Raw genomic sequence first — 19,033 nt, forward strand, 5'->3', positions numbered from 1 at the left:
TTAACAGCCATAATTCTCCATTATTGTGGCTGTTACATTTCTGACTGTTACAACATCATGAATTTCGAATTTGACAGCATACTCCATCAGTTTCAGCAGCCACTACTCTCCATCATTGTGACTGTTACCCTTCCTTATGTTTAGTTGGTTCTTGCACCTTTGAATTTCGAAATTTAATATCATTATACCATCAGTTATTTGCTTGTATATGACTGATAGAGTTACATCTTTTGCTTTCAAGTACATGCATATAACTGTGGCTTCACAGTTACATCTTTTGCCTTCAAGTACATGCATATAACCGTGGCTTCACATTCCTCCCACCTTGGGGGAAGTTTCGTCCTCGAAAATTGGATTGGCTTGTTCTGCAAAAAGAAATGGATACAGATTGCGCATCTTCTCTTCCAATTCCCAAGTGGCCTCCCTCTCCGTGTGATTAGACCACTGAATTTTTACGTATGGAATGGTTCTTCTTCTCAAAACTTGATTCTTGGTATCCACTATTCGTATTGGAACCTCTTCATATTTGATCTCCTTCTTTAGATTCCCTTCAACTACAAGAGGTTCAATTTGAAGAACATGACTGGGATCTGGGATATACTTTCTTAATTGCGAAACATGGAAAACATTGTGAATCCTTGACATATCTGGTGGTAAGGCCAGTCTATACGCCAAGGTTCCTACTTTGTCTAGAATCTCGAATGGTCTGACACATCGGGGATTCAATTTTCCAGATTTACCAAATCGAACAACTCCTTTCATGGGTGAGATTTTTACATATGCCTTTTCACCTACTTCAAATTCCAACGGTCGCCTCTTCATATCAGCCGAACTCTTTTGTCGATATTGAGAAGCTTTGAGTATTTTCTTGATGATGGTTACTTTTTCTATCGTTTATTGAATCAGTTCAGGTCCAGTGATGGTTTTCTCTCCTACTTCATCCCAGTATAAAGGTGAACGACACTTTCTCCCATATAATGCCTCGTATGGTGCCATACCAATACTGTTGTGGTAACTATTGTTGTAAGCAAACTCGATTAAAGGAAAATGTTCACTCCAGTTACCACTGAAGTCTAGGGCACAAGCCCTCAACATATCTTCCAAGATTTGAATTGTTCTCTCTGTTTGACCATCAGTTTGGGGGTGATAAGCCGTACTGGGAGTGACCTTGGTTCCCATGGCATTCTGAAAACTTTTTCAAAATCTGGACGCAAACCTCGGGTCCCTATCTGACAAAATACTAGCAGGTACGCCATGTAATCTTACGATATTGTCCATGTACAGGGTAGCTAGCTTATCCAGGTTGTAGTTCATGCGGACCGGTAGGAAATGCGCTGTCTTTGTAATTCTATCAACAATTACCCATATTCCATCATGACTATGCCTGGACTTGGGTAAGATGACAACAAAATCCATAGAAATGTGTTCCCACTTCCATTCTGGAATTTCCAAAGGTTTAAGTAATCCTCCAGGTCGTTGATGTTCGGCTTTGAATTTCTGACAGACCTGACATCGAGACACAAACTCAGCAACATCCTTCTTCATTCCATTCCACCAAAAAATTCCTTTTAAATCTCGATACATCTTGGTACTGCCGGGATGAACTGTAAATTTTGATTTGTGTGCTTCAGACATTACCTCATGACTAAGATTATCGATTTCGGGTACACACAATCGTCCTTTCATCCACATAACTCCATTGGAATCTATTTCAAGATTTGGTGTCTTTCCTTCTCCTGATTGCTCCCTGAGTTTTGCTAAAGAAGGATCTTGTCTCTGTTTCAATTTGACTGTTTCTCGAAGACATGGTTGTGCTGAGAGTGAGGCTAAGATTACCTTACCCATGTTCTTCCGACTCAGAGCATCAGCTACCTTATTTGCTTTTCCAGGGTGATAGCTTATTGTCAAGTCATAATCCTTCAATAGTTCAATCCACCTTCTCTGTCTCATATTCAACTCTTTTTGAGTAAACAAGTACTTGAGACTTTTATGATCATTAAATATTTCACACTTTGCACCGTAAAGATAATGCCTCCAAATCTTTAGCGCAAAGACCACTGCGGCTAATTCAAGGTCATGCGTGGGATAATTTTGCTCATATGACTTTAGTTGTCTTGAAGCATAAGCAATTACCCTTCCATCTTGCATGAGCACGCATCCCAATCCTCCTTTTGATGCGTCGCTATAGATGATAAAATTCTTGCCTTCAGTTGGTAGTGTCAATACTGGTGTAGATGCCAGCTTTTTCTTCAGAATTTCGAAGCTCTGTTCACACGTTTCATCCCAGTTGAACTTAGAGTTCTTTTGTGTGAGTTTGGTGAGAGGTATAGCTATTGAGGAAAAACCTTCCACGAATTTTCGATAGTAGCCAGCCAAACCTATAAAACTTCGAATTTCAGTTACTGTTTTTGGTCTAGGCCAATCCATAACTGCCTCCACTTTCTTGGGATCCACAGATACTCCGTCTTTGGATATTATATGGCCCAAGAAGGTGACGCTCTTTAGCCAAAATTCACACTTCTTGAATTTGGCATAGAGTTCTTTCTCCCTTAGCGTCTGAAGAGTGAGCCGGAGATGCTCTTGTGGTCTTATTCACTTGGTGAATATACGAGGATGTCGTCAATGAACATCACCACAAACTTGTCAAGGAACGGCTTGAACACTCTATTCATGAGATCCATGAATGTTTTCGGTGCGTTAGTTAACCCGAAAGGCATCACCATGAATTCATAATGCCCATAACGTGTCCGAAAAGCTGTTTTCGGAACGTCTTCTGTCTTGACTTTCAACTGGTGGTAACCTGACCTTAGATCGAGCTTGTAAAAGACTGTAGCTCCTTTGATTTGATCGAACAAATCATCAATTCTTGGAAGGGGGTACTTGTTCTTGGTTGTGATCTTATTGAGTTCTCGATAGTCGATACACAACCTCATACTCCCATCTTTCTTCTTCACAAATAGCACCGGGGCTCCCCAAGGAGATGCACTTGGTCGTATTTGATTTTTATCTAACAATTCTTGGATTTGCTCTTTTAATTCTTTCAATTCTGCTGGAGCCATTCGGTATGGTGCTTTCGAGATAGGTGCATCACCAGGTACCAGATTAATTTCAAATTCCACTTCGCGGTCGGAAATTACCCCAGGAAGTTCTTCAGGAAACACATCCAAAAATTCTTGAACTACCGGAATATTTTATAAAGAAATTGTAACTTCTTCCTTTATCTCGCCTACCACTGCTAGGTATACTTCTTCGCCACTTTTCATAGCTTTCCAAGTTTGAGAAGCAGATAAAAGGGATTTCTGCTCCTTGACTTTTCCATGATAAATGACTTTGTCGAGATTTGCAGCTTTCAATTTGACATTATTCATGCGACAATCTACTAAAGCATGGTTATTTTCTAGCCAATCCATTCCTAAAATGGCATCAAATTCTACCATGGGTAGTTGAATGAGTTCAGCTTGAAATATGTGTTCACTAATTGTAATTACACAATCTCTGTGAACCCTATGTGTTTCAATTGTTTTGCTATTGGGAGTTGCTACTCTAAAAGGTTCCACCAGTATCTCAGGAGTAAGTCCTGACTTCTAAGCAAACCTCTTAAATATAAATGAATGTGTAGCACCACAATCGAACAATAAATAAGCAGAAGTTTTGTTGATTAGAATGGTACCTGCTACAACGTCATTTGCATTCTCGACTTCCTCTTGGGTTATAGCAAAAACTCGGGCATTTGGCTTGTTCTCCTTTGGTTTATTCGGAGAAAAACTGCATTTTGCCTCAGTTTCTTTGCCTTTGTTTTCTGGACAATCTACAATGCGGTGTCCAGTCTTTCCACATCCAAAACAGGCGCCACTTGCTCTGCGGCATTCTCCAAAGTGTTTAAATCCACAGGTACTACATGTTGTGATTTCTTGATTGCTTGGTTTTGAAGGAGCGCTCTTGTTTGTTCCAGTAAGCTGATATGGTTTCTTGAATGTCTGTTTTCTTGTTGAATATTGCCCCACAAGAGGTCTTTTGTTCGTGTTCTCATCATCCCTTCGCTTGATATCGATCTCAGCTCGAATTGCAGCTCCCATTAAATCAGCGAAACTTGTGGCATGGTAAACAACTAAATCTGTCTGAATACGACTGCTCAAACCTCTTTTGAAACGGTGCATCTTCAAGACATCATCAGCCATGATAGTAGGAGCATACGTTCCAAGTGAATTGAATTTTGAAGTGTATTCAACCACTGACATATCCTGAGTCTGAGTGAAATTTTCGAACTCACTTAATTTTTGCAATCTGACTTCCGCAGGATAATACTTCTTCAGGAACACATCCTTAAATTGTCGCCACGTGATTGGACCAGCTGCTATCATAGGTGGTGACACTGCCTCCCACCACTTGGCTGCTTTTTCTTCCAAGAAGGGTGTTACTACATCCACCTTAAACTCATCAGGGATCTCGAGTAAGTGAAGTTGAGTCTCGATATTCTTGAGCCAATATTGGCCAACCTCAGGATCTGGATCTCCTTTAAAGGTTTGGGCTCGGTTCTTTCTCAGTGACTCATAATGATACTTCACCCCATGCACCTGTGGTATTGCCTGTGGTGGTGGATTGCCATTTGCAGGCGAGTTTCCCAACCCTTGAAGGGTGTTAGCCACAATGGATGCTATAGCCGCCAAGTCAGCATGATTTAGGCCTAACCCTTGCGGTGGTGGCGGTGGCGGGTTACCTTCATTGTTGATGTTGTTGCGGTTTCTATAGCGAGGGTTACGATTGTTGCGTACTGGTCTATCTTCCATGTCCTACATACGTAAAAGTTTCTAAGATTCTAATAACTTAACAAGAGGGACACATAGGTAAACAAAAGACCATTCATTGAATTGCAGAATAACAACCAAATTGAAATAACAATTGATAGTTTTGGAATTGAAAGCAACAACGTAATTGGAACTAATGACAAGACAACATAGCTGAATAAAACTAATGCAACCATACTAATCTAAGTCTATAACTTCTCCATTCCCCATAACATCGACGGGCTCCTCCTCGACTTCTATATCTTCCGGATCTTCCTCCGAATCCTCCTCGAGTTCCTCCTCGGAATCCTCTTCTTGCACTTGATTTACGGCCTGGAGTAGAATGGCATTATGGTTATTCAAGTTTGCCATTGTACCCTACAATTGCTGGACTTGAGCTTCCAGCTGCTGGATGCGATCTCGCATCTGTTGCCGACGCTGCCCATGTTCTGTGCAGGACTGCTGCCCCAACTGTTTCTCATGCTCCACTTGATTAGTCAAGTAGCTAACAACACCAGAAATCTCTGCTATGGTGTCATGTGTTGTTCCCAATCTTTCTTTCGTCTGCTTATGCTCTATCTCAGCTGCCTCCATTTTTCCTTTCGTTTTGTTATGATCTTCTTCAGACTTAATCACTTGGTTGCGCAGAGCTTCTTCACGGAAATGATTAAGGTCCATGTCATCACGGAGATATATGTTATCCCCCCTCACTTTCTCTAACTCATAGAAGTACGTGTTGGCCCTCTTCTCCCATTCTCTCTGCTCACGCCTAGCAAGGACAACCTTAGCGCAAAGTCGAGTAATCTTACGCTTCTGGTTATCAATAACCAGTTGCTTCATGCGAAAGATGGAATGGGCACGGGTACGAGGAAAACTGGGCGCCATTTCCTGAAATAAAACAAATGTAAAGGAAAGGCTTAGAACAAAATATCAGAGATCAGCAAATACACAACACATGAATAGTTTGCAATAATTTCAAACGAAACAGGACTGTTCGGAAAAATTTTCCAAAGAAAGAAAATTTTGAGATTTTTAATTGAGCTGATAGTATCTACTGTGAGGATCGTGACACAATCGACGGAATTGGATTTCGAGTTTTCTACAAAAAGTTATAAACATTCTAAATCTTTCCTAAAACGGCAAAAACATGATTTCGGAGGCCTAAACGAAGGAATTCGGCCGAAAAATGAGTTACCTCATGGAAAAATATAATTTTGCGATGACTTTGATTCGTGATATCGTTTCGGAGGGGACTACATTGGCCCTTTGGCCTACTATGAGAAATTGCCAAAAAATTTCTAAGGTATTCCCACCCGGATTATGAACCTGGCGTCTCTGATACCACAAAAATGTCACGCCCCGTGATCGGAACATAGCATCGGCGTTGTTAACAATTTTAAATCGTAAAACAACAAGCCATGTAGTGCATAAATAGCCTTCAACCAGTCTTTTACAAATCCAGAAATGTCTTTACAATAACCAAAACATGACAATAGCGGAAGCGAAATGTAAAAGATAATAAAACTAGTAAGACTGCTAGAAATTCTTGATCACCAACCCCAGAAAGTGTGTTGCTCATCATCATCCAACTGTTCTTCGGTATCTGGGAAGGGAAGTAAGGGGATGAGTGTTTTGGGAAACACTCAGCAAGAGGGGGCCAATCGTACATGCAAATGTCGAATATACATATATATAGGAGTTCAAAGGAAGCACGCTCCAACACATGTCGCAACATAAATCAGAACAATGCGAGACTTGAAACTGAGCATCAATACATATCATGAATGACATATAAACTTAGACATAACACTGTTATTCATCTTGTTAAGCATGGCTACTGATCAGTCCCTAATTTTTACTCCTATAAGGGGGCGAGGCCTTAAACGGTTATTATAACCCACCGCATAAAGGGCCATATAATACCTTATCATGTTTTCAGAATTCTTACCACTTCTTAAGTCGAATTCTAACAGTGCATAACAAGGAATTTCATGGAATAACTTGTACATAATTCAAAGAAATATGAACCAGGAGATGTACGATTGAACTTTCACAAACCGATCATGAACGTTTTTAAAACATATATAGATATAAGCCCTCTTACCTTAAGCGATTTGTAAGAAATCGTGCAGAACTTGATGTTGATAGTAAGCCTCAAACGTGAGCAGAAAACTTCTTCAAAATAGAACAGAATGCTTGCTTTGAAACTGGGACAGAAACCTTGCTCAAACTTTGGACAGGAATATGCTCGAACTGCTGCTATCAAACTGGTACTGCTTCTGCTATGCTTCGAAAGTGGCAGAAGGTTGGAACTCGAAAATGTGCAGAGTTTTACTCAGTCTTTTGTGCTCGAAAAATTGTGTGATTTCCCTTCCGAATCTACCACCATATATAGGTGTAAGAAGAAACTGAAGAGCCTCTCATTCATGGTCAATAACTCATATTAACAGCCATCATTCTCCATTATTGTGGCTGTTACATTTCTGACTGTTACAACAGCATGAATTTCGAATTTGACAGCATACTCCATCAGTTTCAGTAGCCACTACTCTCCATCATTGTGACTGTTACCCTTCCTTATGTTCAGTTGGTTCTTGCCCCTTTGAATTTCGAAATTTAATATCATTATACCATCAGTTATTTGCGTGTATATGACTGATAGAGTTACATCTTTTGCTTTCAAGTACATGCATATAACCGTGGCTTCACAGTTACATCTTTTTCCTTCAAGTACATGCATATAATCGTGGCTTCACACGCGCCGTCCTCTCGCTCCGAAAGGCCAAAACACCGAAATGAAACCCAACCAAAACTAAACACTTGCATTTAAAGTATCTGACAAGACAATAACAATACAAGAAGAGTTTTGTGACGTAAAACATTCGATTCGGTAGTACCTACATCGATTCTTGCTTACAATACAAAATACGAGAAGTTCGAATTACTAAACATGCTCGCAAAACATAAACTAGATTGACATGATGATTCGACTTCTAAACCGAGTCTCACTTCTATCCCTTACTCTTGACACTAACCAGGTCTACGCTGACTTGGTCCTGCCCCTCCTGTTGCCACGTACACATACAAAACAAAGCAACAGTCGGATAAACCGGTGAGAATGATATTCCCAGTAAAAGCAACATAACAATTAATACATGTAATATCTCAACAACATGTTTTCAAGACAACATAATCAACTCAAGATAATGATATGCATGTCTTTAAAATAGGGATATCAATTCTGGTAAACAAGGGATTGCTGCTGTACTTTTGGGATCCCGAGGATAAGATCACGTAACGACTCACCGACTCTTCCAATCAAGGTGGTGCCACGTATCTCACTTCCCTAGACTTTGGTGCAACTATAAGGAGTATGCTTGTGAGACCTCGGTTCTAAACAACTAATCTCGTATATAAACAACAATTAAGCATACAATTAAGCATACAAGATCCAAGACCAAAGTAAGAAATTTTTTTTTTTTAAAAGAAGAGCACTTTGCGCCCGCGCCCGCGCAGAGCCTTCGCACAAACTCACGCGCGCCCGCGCAGTGTTCACGCACCAAAAAAATAAAAACTCCCAGAGCGCGCGCCCGCGCTGCCCCTTCGAATTTTGGCATTTTTTACTACAAAACTCCTTTCCAAGTTCCGTATACAATACCAAAGGCAATCAAGATCCAAACATCATAAATACATTAAATAAAAAGAGTTCAACAGCTGTTCAGAAGTAGAGGACATACAACAATAACATAACGACAAAGTTCGATATCTAAACATGTTCCAATACAACTAGTTGTACATGCTGATACGACTTCTAGACCGAGTCTCACTTCTACTACTTTCCCTCGAAGCTAACCATGCCTCTTCTGACTGGTTCCTGCCCCACCTGTTGCCAAGTACACATACAAAACAAAGCAACAGCCGGATAACCGGTGAGAACGACATTCCCAGTAAAAGCAACATAACAAGTAATACAACAATAAACATGCTTTCGATGCAACAAGAAATTCAATAACAACGTAATGAAATGCATGTCTTTAAACCAGGATATCAAAACTGATAAACGAGGGATTGCTGCAGTGCTTTTGGGATCCCGAGGAGAAGATCACGTAACAACTCACCGACTCTCCCAATCGAGGTGGTGCCACGTATCTCGCTCCTCTAGACTTTGAGCAACTGTGATGAGTATGCTAGCACTAGGAGAAACGGCTACGTCCCAGGCCACTCAATCATAGTTCCCAAACGTCTAAACAAAATGGCCGGTTCTGCCCGCTGAAAACAAGATTGGCTCAAGATGAATGCATAACATAAACATAACACATAAGCCATTTAACAAAATCCAATACAATCAAACAAGAAACAAGTTCCTCATGGTAGAACAAGGGTATATGCAAGTATGTGATTTCAAAGGGAAAACTCAAGAACCACAGTCCCGAGTATGCTATCCCGCTACGATGAATGCTGTTACCTTTAAATACAGTAGCTCCCAACTCTGGATACGCTACAAAAGAGATTGTATCAAAGTCTAACCAATCTATACAACAACATGGAAATGGTTCAAGGTAAACTCTTTATACCGTTCTTCGTTCAAATCTCTGAAACGATCAAACAGCTACTAACTCAGGGCTTGACAACTCCAAACGAATATGTTCAGATACAAAATATGATTGATCAATAACCACGATCAACTTACAAGCCAAGTTCATGACTCTCAAAACGGTTCGAAACTCCAAAAACTCAAACCGACGGCATAACGGCTATAACTGAACAAACCAGCAACGCAGACAGCAGTTCAATACCGATATCAACTCAATTCAATGCTAATACAACAACAACAAGACAAACCAAACAAATCTCAAAACCATGATTTTCGAAAATGGCTTCCAAAAATCATAACAAATCCGAACTTCGCTCTATTTCAAAACCGACAGATAATAAACGATCAGAACTCTGTCAAGAACAACATACTCGAATCTAGAACGATTCTAAAAACATCCAAAAACTAGAATGTATCCGATCGTAGAAAAACTTACGATATAACGGAGCTCTCGCTGCAGTAATAGCTAATCTGCCTTCAGAAATAAATTCCAACGACCGGATCGAGCTCGGACTGAAATCCCAAAACTTGGAAAGGATTTGGGGCGTCTACAATGGTGGAACTCGGTTTAGGGAAGAAGAGGAAGTGATTCACAAGTCAAACAAATGAGTAGATAATATATAAAAATCCATATTTGCGTTTTAGTCCCTGAAATTTCCAAAATTTACAAAAAGGACCCTGATCAAAATCAAGTCGTCTCGTGAACTCTGAAATCTCCGATTAACTGAAATAAACTCATTTAAGATAAAAACGGGACGTTACAATGCTAACACTAGGTAAACCTCTACACCCAGGCCAATCACAGTATAGCTCCCAAAAAGTCTAAACAAAAAGGGCTGTTCTGCCCGTTGAAATCAAAGCTGGCTCAAAATGAATGCATACCAAAACATAAAACATAAGCCACATAACGAAAGCTCAATCAATCAACAAAATACTAGTTTCACATGCTAGAACAAGTATTGATGCAATATGTGATTTTTAAGGGAAAACTCGAAAACCAGCTGTCCCGAGTATGCTATCCCGCTAACGATCACTGCTTTTACCTTTCAATGCAGTAGCTCCAACTCTAGAAACGCTACAATAAAAGGTTGTATCAAAGACTATACAATCTAAACAACAACTACGGTTCAAGGTAAATCTCTTTACCGTTCTTCGTCCAATCTCTTGACGATCAAATGCTGTTAACACGGGGCTCGAAAAACTCCAACGAATCTGTACGAAGACAAGAGATGATCAAAAACAACGATCACTCACAAGCCAAAGTTCAACAACTCAAAAATGGTTCGAAATCCCAAAAACTCAAACCGGCGGAATAACGACTATTACTGAACAAACCAAAAACGCAGACATCAGTTCAATAACGATATCAACTCATATCAATGCTAAGACAACAATAATGAGTCAAACCCAACACATCTCAAAACTTCATTTTCGAAAATAGCTTCCAAAAATCATAACAATTTCGAACGTCGCTCTATTTCAAAACCGATAGATAATAAACGGTCAGAACTCTGTCAAGAACAACATACTCGAATCTCGAACGATTCTAACAACACCCAAAAACTAGAATGTATCTGATCGTAGAAAAACTTACGATATAACGGAGCTCTCGCAGCCGTGATCGCTAATCTGCCTTCAGAAATAAATTCTAACGGACGGATCGAGCTCGGGGAGAAATCTGAAAGCTTGGGAGGCGTTGGAGGCGGCTTCAATGGAGTCTAGGCGTGATGGGGGAGAGATGGAGTGAAAAAGATTAGTCAACACTTGCTTAAATATCTAACAAAGTCCAAAATTGTGTTTTAGTCCCTGGAAAAACCGAAATTTGCAAAATAGACCCTGATCAAAATCAAGTCGGCTCGAGAACTCTGAAATCTCTGATTAAATCAAATAAACTCATTTAAGATAAAAATGGGGCGTTACACAAAGTCTAGCCGAAATGTTCATTATTGGGAGTATGTTGTGTTGGGAAAAATTCCATATAAACTTAAATCCAGAATCATCACGTTAAATCATCAAGATTAAAACTGTAAACTTAAGCGGAAGCGTACCTTAATTCATAACAATAGATACTCATGTAGATCTGCATGGTTTGGTCTTCCAGATCAACACGATTTGCCTTGAGAGTTCCTTCAATTCTCTCATGTTCTCTAACTATCGATGAAAATAGAATAGAATGATTGTTACATCGTCGTGTGATCTGGGGATCATATCCCTTTATTTATATTTGAGATTCTATTTAAGCCCATCAATCAAATAAAAAAGCTCACTATTATTTACACATTAAAGGTCACAACCTATTAGATACATTAAAACCCGAATAAACCAAAACTTATTTAGATCACTTTTATGGGCTAACTTTATTTGAAAGTCCACAACACATAATTATTTACATATAAGCCCAAAGTTGGATTTATGATCCAACAATCTCCCACTGGGGTATATGTGAAACTTTATAATTATGTTTTGCAAAAATTACCAAATGAGCTCAACTTCACTGTCATTACCGCAATGTATCTACTGCTAATCCGGTCCATCAATCATACTAACATAGGATCAAAGAGGCATTCATCACATTTATCGTAACTCGACCCATCAATGGTCACATATGTCATATAGTTGAACGACATGGATTATGACGTGGATGTGTAACATGGAAATTTCATGTAACGTGATCTTAACATGCCTATTTCCAACTGGTCCACCCTTAAACTTTAGTGAGATCAACCATAACAGATTCAGAGTGTGAATAAATCAAAACCTTTATTTCTGCAGAAATAACCTTCTCTTATGTATCCATAAACCAAAAACCGAATAACTGAAACATGTCTATAAAAGCATTTAAAACTACAAACTCCCACAAAAACCGAATATCCTTAATTGACAAAACACTCATACAAATAATGTGCACACAATACCTTTTGGGTGATAGTCCCTTAGCAAATGGATCCACTACTGATGTGCTTTATAGTCATTATTCACTCTGAAATCTTACTTAAATAATATGAAACTTGATTGGATGTCTTATAACACACTATAAAATCTACCGTCATGTCAAATAAGACTATAACAAGTGACTTTTTAGTACTCTTTTGTGAGATGACACCTTGACAGTAGATTTAAATAGTCCAACATAGTTTTCACACTACCTAGGCATCCCTTAAATCAGAGTCGGTATACCAAATGATCTCAAAACCGATCTGACATCTAATATGTGAGCATATAATTCTTTATTTTCTGTAAATTACATAATACGTAATTGACTATTTTCCAATAGTCTACTCTTGAATTATTTAAATATTTTTATTGTAATAATCAAATTGTTGTTTTAGTTTATTTATAATTTACTAATAAGATGTTTTAGTTTTTAATGGTTATATATAAAGAAATTTTAATTTATTTGTAATGTACTAAGAAATTGTTTTAGTTTTTTCATTATTTTTTTAAAAAAATATTTTCATAGAAAGTTTTTTTAAAAATTATTTTTCGGGATTACCCTTTTTCCACCCGACGGGATCCCGAACATTCGGGTCCCGACACTTTTTGGGTGCGAGATCGAGAGAAAAAATATCTCGATTTTTATCGGAGCAGGAATCGGGTAATGGAGTTACGGGACGGGTCCCAACCCGATCCCACCCCTAAAATTAACAATATTAAAAACTAGACATTAATTAAATTTCACAAAATAAAATATATTTCAATAATATATACAATATATTTTCACAAAAAAATTCAATAGATATTGAATTTGATCATATTTCAATAATAATTAAAATATTTTACAACTAGAAAAAAAAAATTAGTAAAAAACGTTGCTCTGCGTGCCAAAGACCACAAGTTTATTTATTTATTATCATTTTTAACAAGCTGGTGGCCACGTTTTATGTCACCTCCAAAAGCATATATTACTATTAGTTTGAAATTTTGCTTTCAATTTCGTATTATTAAAATTTTTAAAAATAAAAATAAAAATTAAATTAGTAATATTTAATTAGGAAAAAAAACATTCCTTGAAATGATCCAAAACGGGAATTAAATTAATGACAAAAACTTTCGTGGGACGGTCTTATAAATTAATTTTGTGAGACAGATATCTTATTTACGTTATCCATAAAAAATATTATTTATTATTGAGACACATCAACCTTCTTCATATTTATAATAAAAATTAATATTTTTTTAAAAAATATTATTTAATTTTTAGACCAACCCTACCTTTATTTGCTAAAACGTATGAGTAACACTACTGTGTGACGGTCTCATTCGTAAGACGTGTCAACCGTATTCATATTTATAATAATAAATAATATATTTGACATAAAATATAATAATTTTAATGGATAACTCATATAAAAAATTCGTCTAAATAAAATGACCATTTAGACCGTTTTATAAAATTTTTTTACAAAAATATTATTTTTTATTATAAATATAAATAAAATTAACTTGTCTCAAAACTCCCGTCTCCTTTCACAAAACATCTAATTTTTTTTTAACATATAACATAATGATTCAAGGTCAATGAAAGTAAAGTCAACGCAGCTTATACACAGAAATATTCCTTGAAATGATCCAAACGGGAATTAAATTAATTGTGCTGAACACGATGGAAATAAAGTCAACGCTAATACAAAGATATCACAGGTTTGGGCTAATTGCATTTACATTCCCTGTGAAAAGTCTAAATACAAAGATATCACAGGTTTGGGGCTAATTGCATTTACATTCCCTGTGAAAAGTCTAAAAGACATAAAACCCCATGTGTAAAATTAATAACATGTTAGACCCTATGTTTTAAAAAAATTAGCATAAAAACCCCTATGAGAGGGTATAAATGTACCCGATTTTGTATAACATAGGGGTGAAATATGCTACATTTTAAAAAAATGAGGGATGCATTAGCCTATTAATTTTACACAAGGAGTTTTATGCCTTTTAGACTTTTCATTGGGGTGTAAATGCAATTAGCCCAGCTTTGGGCACAGTGAAATCAGAAATCAACAATGGCAGCAGCTTATGCATCTCTTCTCTCTCTCACGCATATTCTCGATCAGTTATCGCAACACCCACCGCGCCAAATGGTTGTTCTTGACAAAGCTCAGATCCGTTCTCTACTTCCAAATATCATTTTCTTGCAAGAATTTCTGGAAGAGTTTTCGCTGACGAGGGGGGATGAGATTCGGGCACTGGAGGAAAAAATTGTAATCTTAGCATATGCAGCAGAAGATATGATCGAAGGTCGTCTGGTGGATCAAATTCTTGAAGATTCTGAAGCTAGAAGTACTCTGTTCCGTCAAAAGTTGCAAATTCGTCAAAATTCTAAACTCAAAAGTGATATTTTGAAGCAGATATTCATTGTTAGCAAAATTAACCTTTTTTTAAAGATAATGTCACTCCCCAATATATTGTGGAGCTCCACTCTGTTCAGTCGACATTTGCAGAATGTTCTAGAAGAATTCCGTTCTCTGAGGAACGATGCGATGAAGATTAAGAGAACCGAAGGGATCAAAATCGGAAAAGATGCCACTGTTGGTTCTTTCGTACGAGTTGCATCCAGTAGCAATAATACTATGGTGGGATTTGATAAAGATTTGATTCAAATAATGGACACACTCACTGGGGACCAATCAAGTCTCCAGATTCTCTCCATCGTCGGGATGGGTGGCATCGGCAAGACTACCCTCGCTAAAAAGGTTATCCACGATCCCTTGATTGTGAACCACTTTGATCTTTGTGCTTGGGTTACAATATCTCAACGATATAGCGTGCACAAAATCCTTTTAGACCTATTAAAAGAGATGGGAGTTGAAGAAATCACTCAAGAGAATGATGATGAATTAGAATCAACTCTACATAGAAGTTTGTTTGATAGAAGATATTTCATTGTGATGGATGACATGTGGAATGTCAAGGTTTGGGATGGCATAAACAGGTTTTTACCGGATAATAACAATGGTAGTCGAGTCATGGTCACCACGAGACTATCAAATGTTGCTGACTATTGTGTATCGTGTACCTCGCATCAACTACATTTTCTGGACAAGGATCAAAGTTGGGTTTTGTTTTGTGACAAGGCGTTTGGTAAAGAAAGTTGCCCTCCTGAGTTAGAGGATTTAGGACAGAGAATCGTGCGAAATTGTAGAGGACTTCCTCTAGCTATTGTTGCCATCGGTGGACTTCTTGCAAAGTCTAGCCTAAATGTTCATTATTGGGAGTATGTTGCTCAAAACACATATGAGTCATTAAATATGGGAGGTAATGGGCTCTGTTCTGAGGTATTTTCTTTAAGTTATAAGCACTTACCTATTCATCTAAAACCATGTTTCCTTTACATGGCGATATTTCCGGAAGACCATAAGATTAGAATTTCAAGGGTCGTTAAACTATGGATAGCGGAGGGGATTCTTAAACCGATAAGATCTAGAAGTTTGGAGGAAATTGCAAAGGATAATTTACAAGATCTAATTGATAGAAATCTTGTTCAGGTTCATGACTATGGGTCTAGAAACAAAATCAAAACTTGCACCATCCATGATCTCTTCAAAGACCTATGCCTCAGGGAAGCTCAAAATGAGAAATTTGCTCGTGTCACTATGATGCATAGCCTCAACAATCATAGCACAGTCATTGATAATAATCGTCGGATTATTAGTAAGCGAAGCTCCGACGAAGAGGAGTTAAAATCCACGTTGGCAAAGCTGCATGAACTTCCAACAATACAGAAAAGGGATTATATCTTCTCTACCGAAGACATCGTGCGATTAGTTAACTCTAGATTCATAGATTACGACGCTGGAATTTTTTCAAGTCTGTTGAATACTTTAGAATCCCTATCCCTACTATGGAATCTGCAGACTGTCACCATTTCTGGTATGATGCCAATAAATCTACCCGCCGAAATATGGGAAATGCCACAACTCAGGCATCTGAAAAGGGAAGTAGGAGTCTTTCATTTGCCTGATCCACCGAGCACCAACATAGAAAATGGCAGGGGAGATATCATTGTTCTGAAAAACCTGCAAACACTCTACAAGATAAGGAACTTCAAGTGTACAGATGAGGTCGTTGATAGAATCCCAAACTTAAAAAAACTGGGAATTACTTACCAGCGATTCTCCAGGGGCATTGGATGGGATTACCATGAAGTATACAATCTTTCCATTTTACACAATCTCGAATCACTTATCTTTGACAGTTATGAGAACGTGCTGCGAAATCTCCGCTTTCCACAATCACTCAAGAAGTTGACTTTGGAAAGGTGCGGAGTGCCTTGGGAAGATTTGACGGTGGTTGGCACACTGCCTCGTCTTGAAGTTCTGGATTTGGCACATTATGCAGCAAAAGGGCGTGAGTGGAACCCTGTGGAAGGACAATTCCTTGAATTGAAGTCCTTACGAATTGAACTTACGGATCTTGTGGAGTGGATAGCAGACAGCTCTCATTTCCCTAGCCTTGAGAAACTGGAACTTCGGTGTCTTAGATGCTTACAGGAAATCCCAGAAGGTATTGGAGAAATACCAACACTTCGATCGATTTCATTAGCACTCTGTAGGGATTCAGCCTATTCTTCTGCAAAGAAGATACAAGAGGAACAACAAGACCTTGGAAATTATGACCTTCTGGTCCAGGTTCCAGTGAGCTGGGGTACTAGACAATTGATGTAATTTGTAAACTACATTATTAATTCGTTTTCTGTATTGCTTCACCTTCAATGCCGTCATTTGATGTATTTTAATCGGTATGTATTTGTCCAGCATCATGTTTGTGTTACCTGCAGCCTTTGTTCGTTCTTTGATTGCATCTCATCTGATTTTATGTGCTCTTTTCCTTGCTGGTCTCATGTGATCCTATTTCTGCTGTGCCGGTTGTGTTTGATTCAACTCGTTTGTTTATTATTAATATCTATATGTTTCCTTCGTTTGTTGATCTTGCAAGGAATCCCACATTTTTTAGCCCTTTCATGTGATCCTATCGTACACTGAAAACTCGTAGTTCCTAGATATGTGATGTTGTCCAGATTGTTGCAGAATAGAAGATAGTAGATGAACAATCTCAAAAACTTCTCGTTCATTGGGTTTTTTCATTGATAAAAACAGCAAAGTTCGTTCTGTGACTGCACCGCGATAAATGTCTTGTTGAGCATGAATGTGCACATTCTCTTGGCTGCTCCATTCTTGAGTAAAAACCAATCTTCGTACTTTAGTGTTATGGACTAATCTAATACGGAGCTGAAAGCGGAAGACTAAGGGAGTTTTTGCAATAGATTATGATTTTGTATAAGTGATTAATTTATAGATTATAAAAAAGTTAAGAAAAATCAAAAGTTGGTAGTGTTTGAAAACAAATGTGAAAATCTAAAAATCAAAGTTGGGTTGTGTTTGATAAATAAATGATTAGAGTGATTTTAACAATGACCTTTTTATAAGAATCACTTTTGTAGAATCATAATCACCACATGACTAGCTTTTGAATTTCAATTAAATTAAGCATAAACTAACACATAATCTAGGTTTAAAAAACACACAAAAATAATTTTTTCAAGTCAAAAGCAATCACTTTTTTTAGTGATTGCAAACACCCCCTTATATATCTTATTCAATACACTTTGGACTATTTATAATAAAATAGTCTTACAAATTGCAATAACAGAATAACACGATTAATGCTAAGAATTAAGAAACCAATTAACAGAACAAACAATTTAATAAGATCTTTATTGACGAAATCTCCCATTTTAACCCATTAATTTAGGTGATACCAATAACATACATAATCAAGAAATAGAAGACAAGAAACGACTCCCAAAGAGTAAAAAATTCAAAAGCAAAAGGCAACGAAAGAGTCTAGCATCTCTGAGGTGCGTGACATAAATTATAAAATAATTACACTTGATAAAAAAATAAAAAATAATAATAAAAAAAAAGTTCAATGGAAAGTCCACAAGTCCAAATCTACGAGATACTAAATCACAAGATTCTTTTAGAAATACTAGTAAAAAACATGTTTTATAACCAAGAAGTTATATGATTGAACTAAAAATGTTACTCCCTCCGTCTCAATTATATAAAACACATTTTTTATTTGTTTGTCACAAAAATATATATATATATTTATATATATCATATTTAATAATACTTATTTTTTTACATTTTTTACCAACTAGTATGATATATGTGCATCACACGTGGGTAAACATGAATGCACAACGAATAACCGTAAAATATTTAAATAAATATAGGCATATAATTTATTTATTTAACATCTTTTTAATATCACAAAGTGTTATATAATTTATTTATTTTTTTTTATCATTTTAGACAATTATGATTTGTTGAATACTTTAATGACTCGATTTTCACCTCATTCAGCTTCATTTCGTGACAATCACCAAGTATCCAAACAACTAAGAAAATGCACATGATAATCAAACCACAGCCAGTTGGTGCAGCAATCTATTGGTCCCTGGTGCGGCATCACGAGATAAAAACTATGGAAATTGAAGAATAAAATAGACACCAAGATTTACGTGGAAAACCCCAAAATCATTGGGTAAAAACCACGGGCAAGACCAAAAGATTCCACTATAATATTTGAAGAATTACAACCTCTCTCTGTGTTTTCAAAAAGACATTCACTCTTTTATACATGAGAAAAACTT

General features: G+C 37.4%; 2 protein-coding genes across 2 annotated transcripts; one reads left to right on the top strand and one right to left on the bottom strand.

The window, feature by feature from the left end:
* Nucleotides 1-309: 309 nt before the first annotated feature.
* Nucleotides 310-822, bottom strand: LOC140862116 (uncharacterized). The gene has a single exon (XM_073265121.1). It carries the CDS (start codon nucleotides 820-822, stop codon nucleotides 310-312), a length of 513 nt encoding a protein of 170 aa, XP_073121222.1.
* A 13,144-nt stretch (nucleotides 823-13,966) lies between these two features.
* On the top strand, nucleotides 13,967-17,277 carry LOC140864810 (putative late blight resistance protein homolog R1C-3). Its single transcript, XM_073269194.1, has 2 exons — nucleotides 13,967-14,019; nucleotides 14,349-17,277. Exon 2 carries the CDS (start codon nucleotides 14,379-14,381, stop codon nucleotides 17,037-17,039), a length of 2,661 nt encoding a protein of 886 aa, XP_073125295.1. The 5' UTR covers nucleotides 13,967-14,019; nucleotides 14,349-14,378; the 3' UTR covers nucleotides 17,040-17,277.
* Nucleotides 17,278-19,033: the final 1,756 nt, after the last annotated feature.

Source organism: Henckelia pumila, chromosome 4 (assembly GCF_033568475.1).
Source record: "Henckelia pumila isolate YLH828 chromosome 4, ASM3356847v2, whole genome shotgun sequence".
Taxonomy (NCBI): Eukaryota; Viridiplantae; Streptophyta; class Magnoliopsida; order Lamiales; family Gesneriaceae; genus Henckelia; species Henckelia pumila.

Bases quoted from the DNA above. Each gene is read 5' to 3' on its own strand.
- LOC140862116 (XM_073265121.1), bottom strand. From the start codon at position 822: ATGAAGAGGCGACCGTTGGAATTTGAAGTAGGTGAAAAGGCATATGTA.
- LOC140864810 (XM_073269194.1), top strand. From the start codon at position 14,379: ATGGCAGCAGCTTATGCATCTCTTCTCTCTCTCACGCATATTCTCGAT.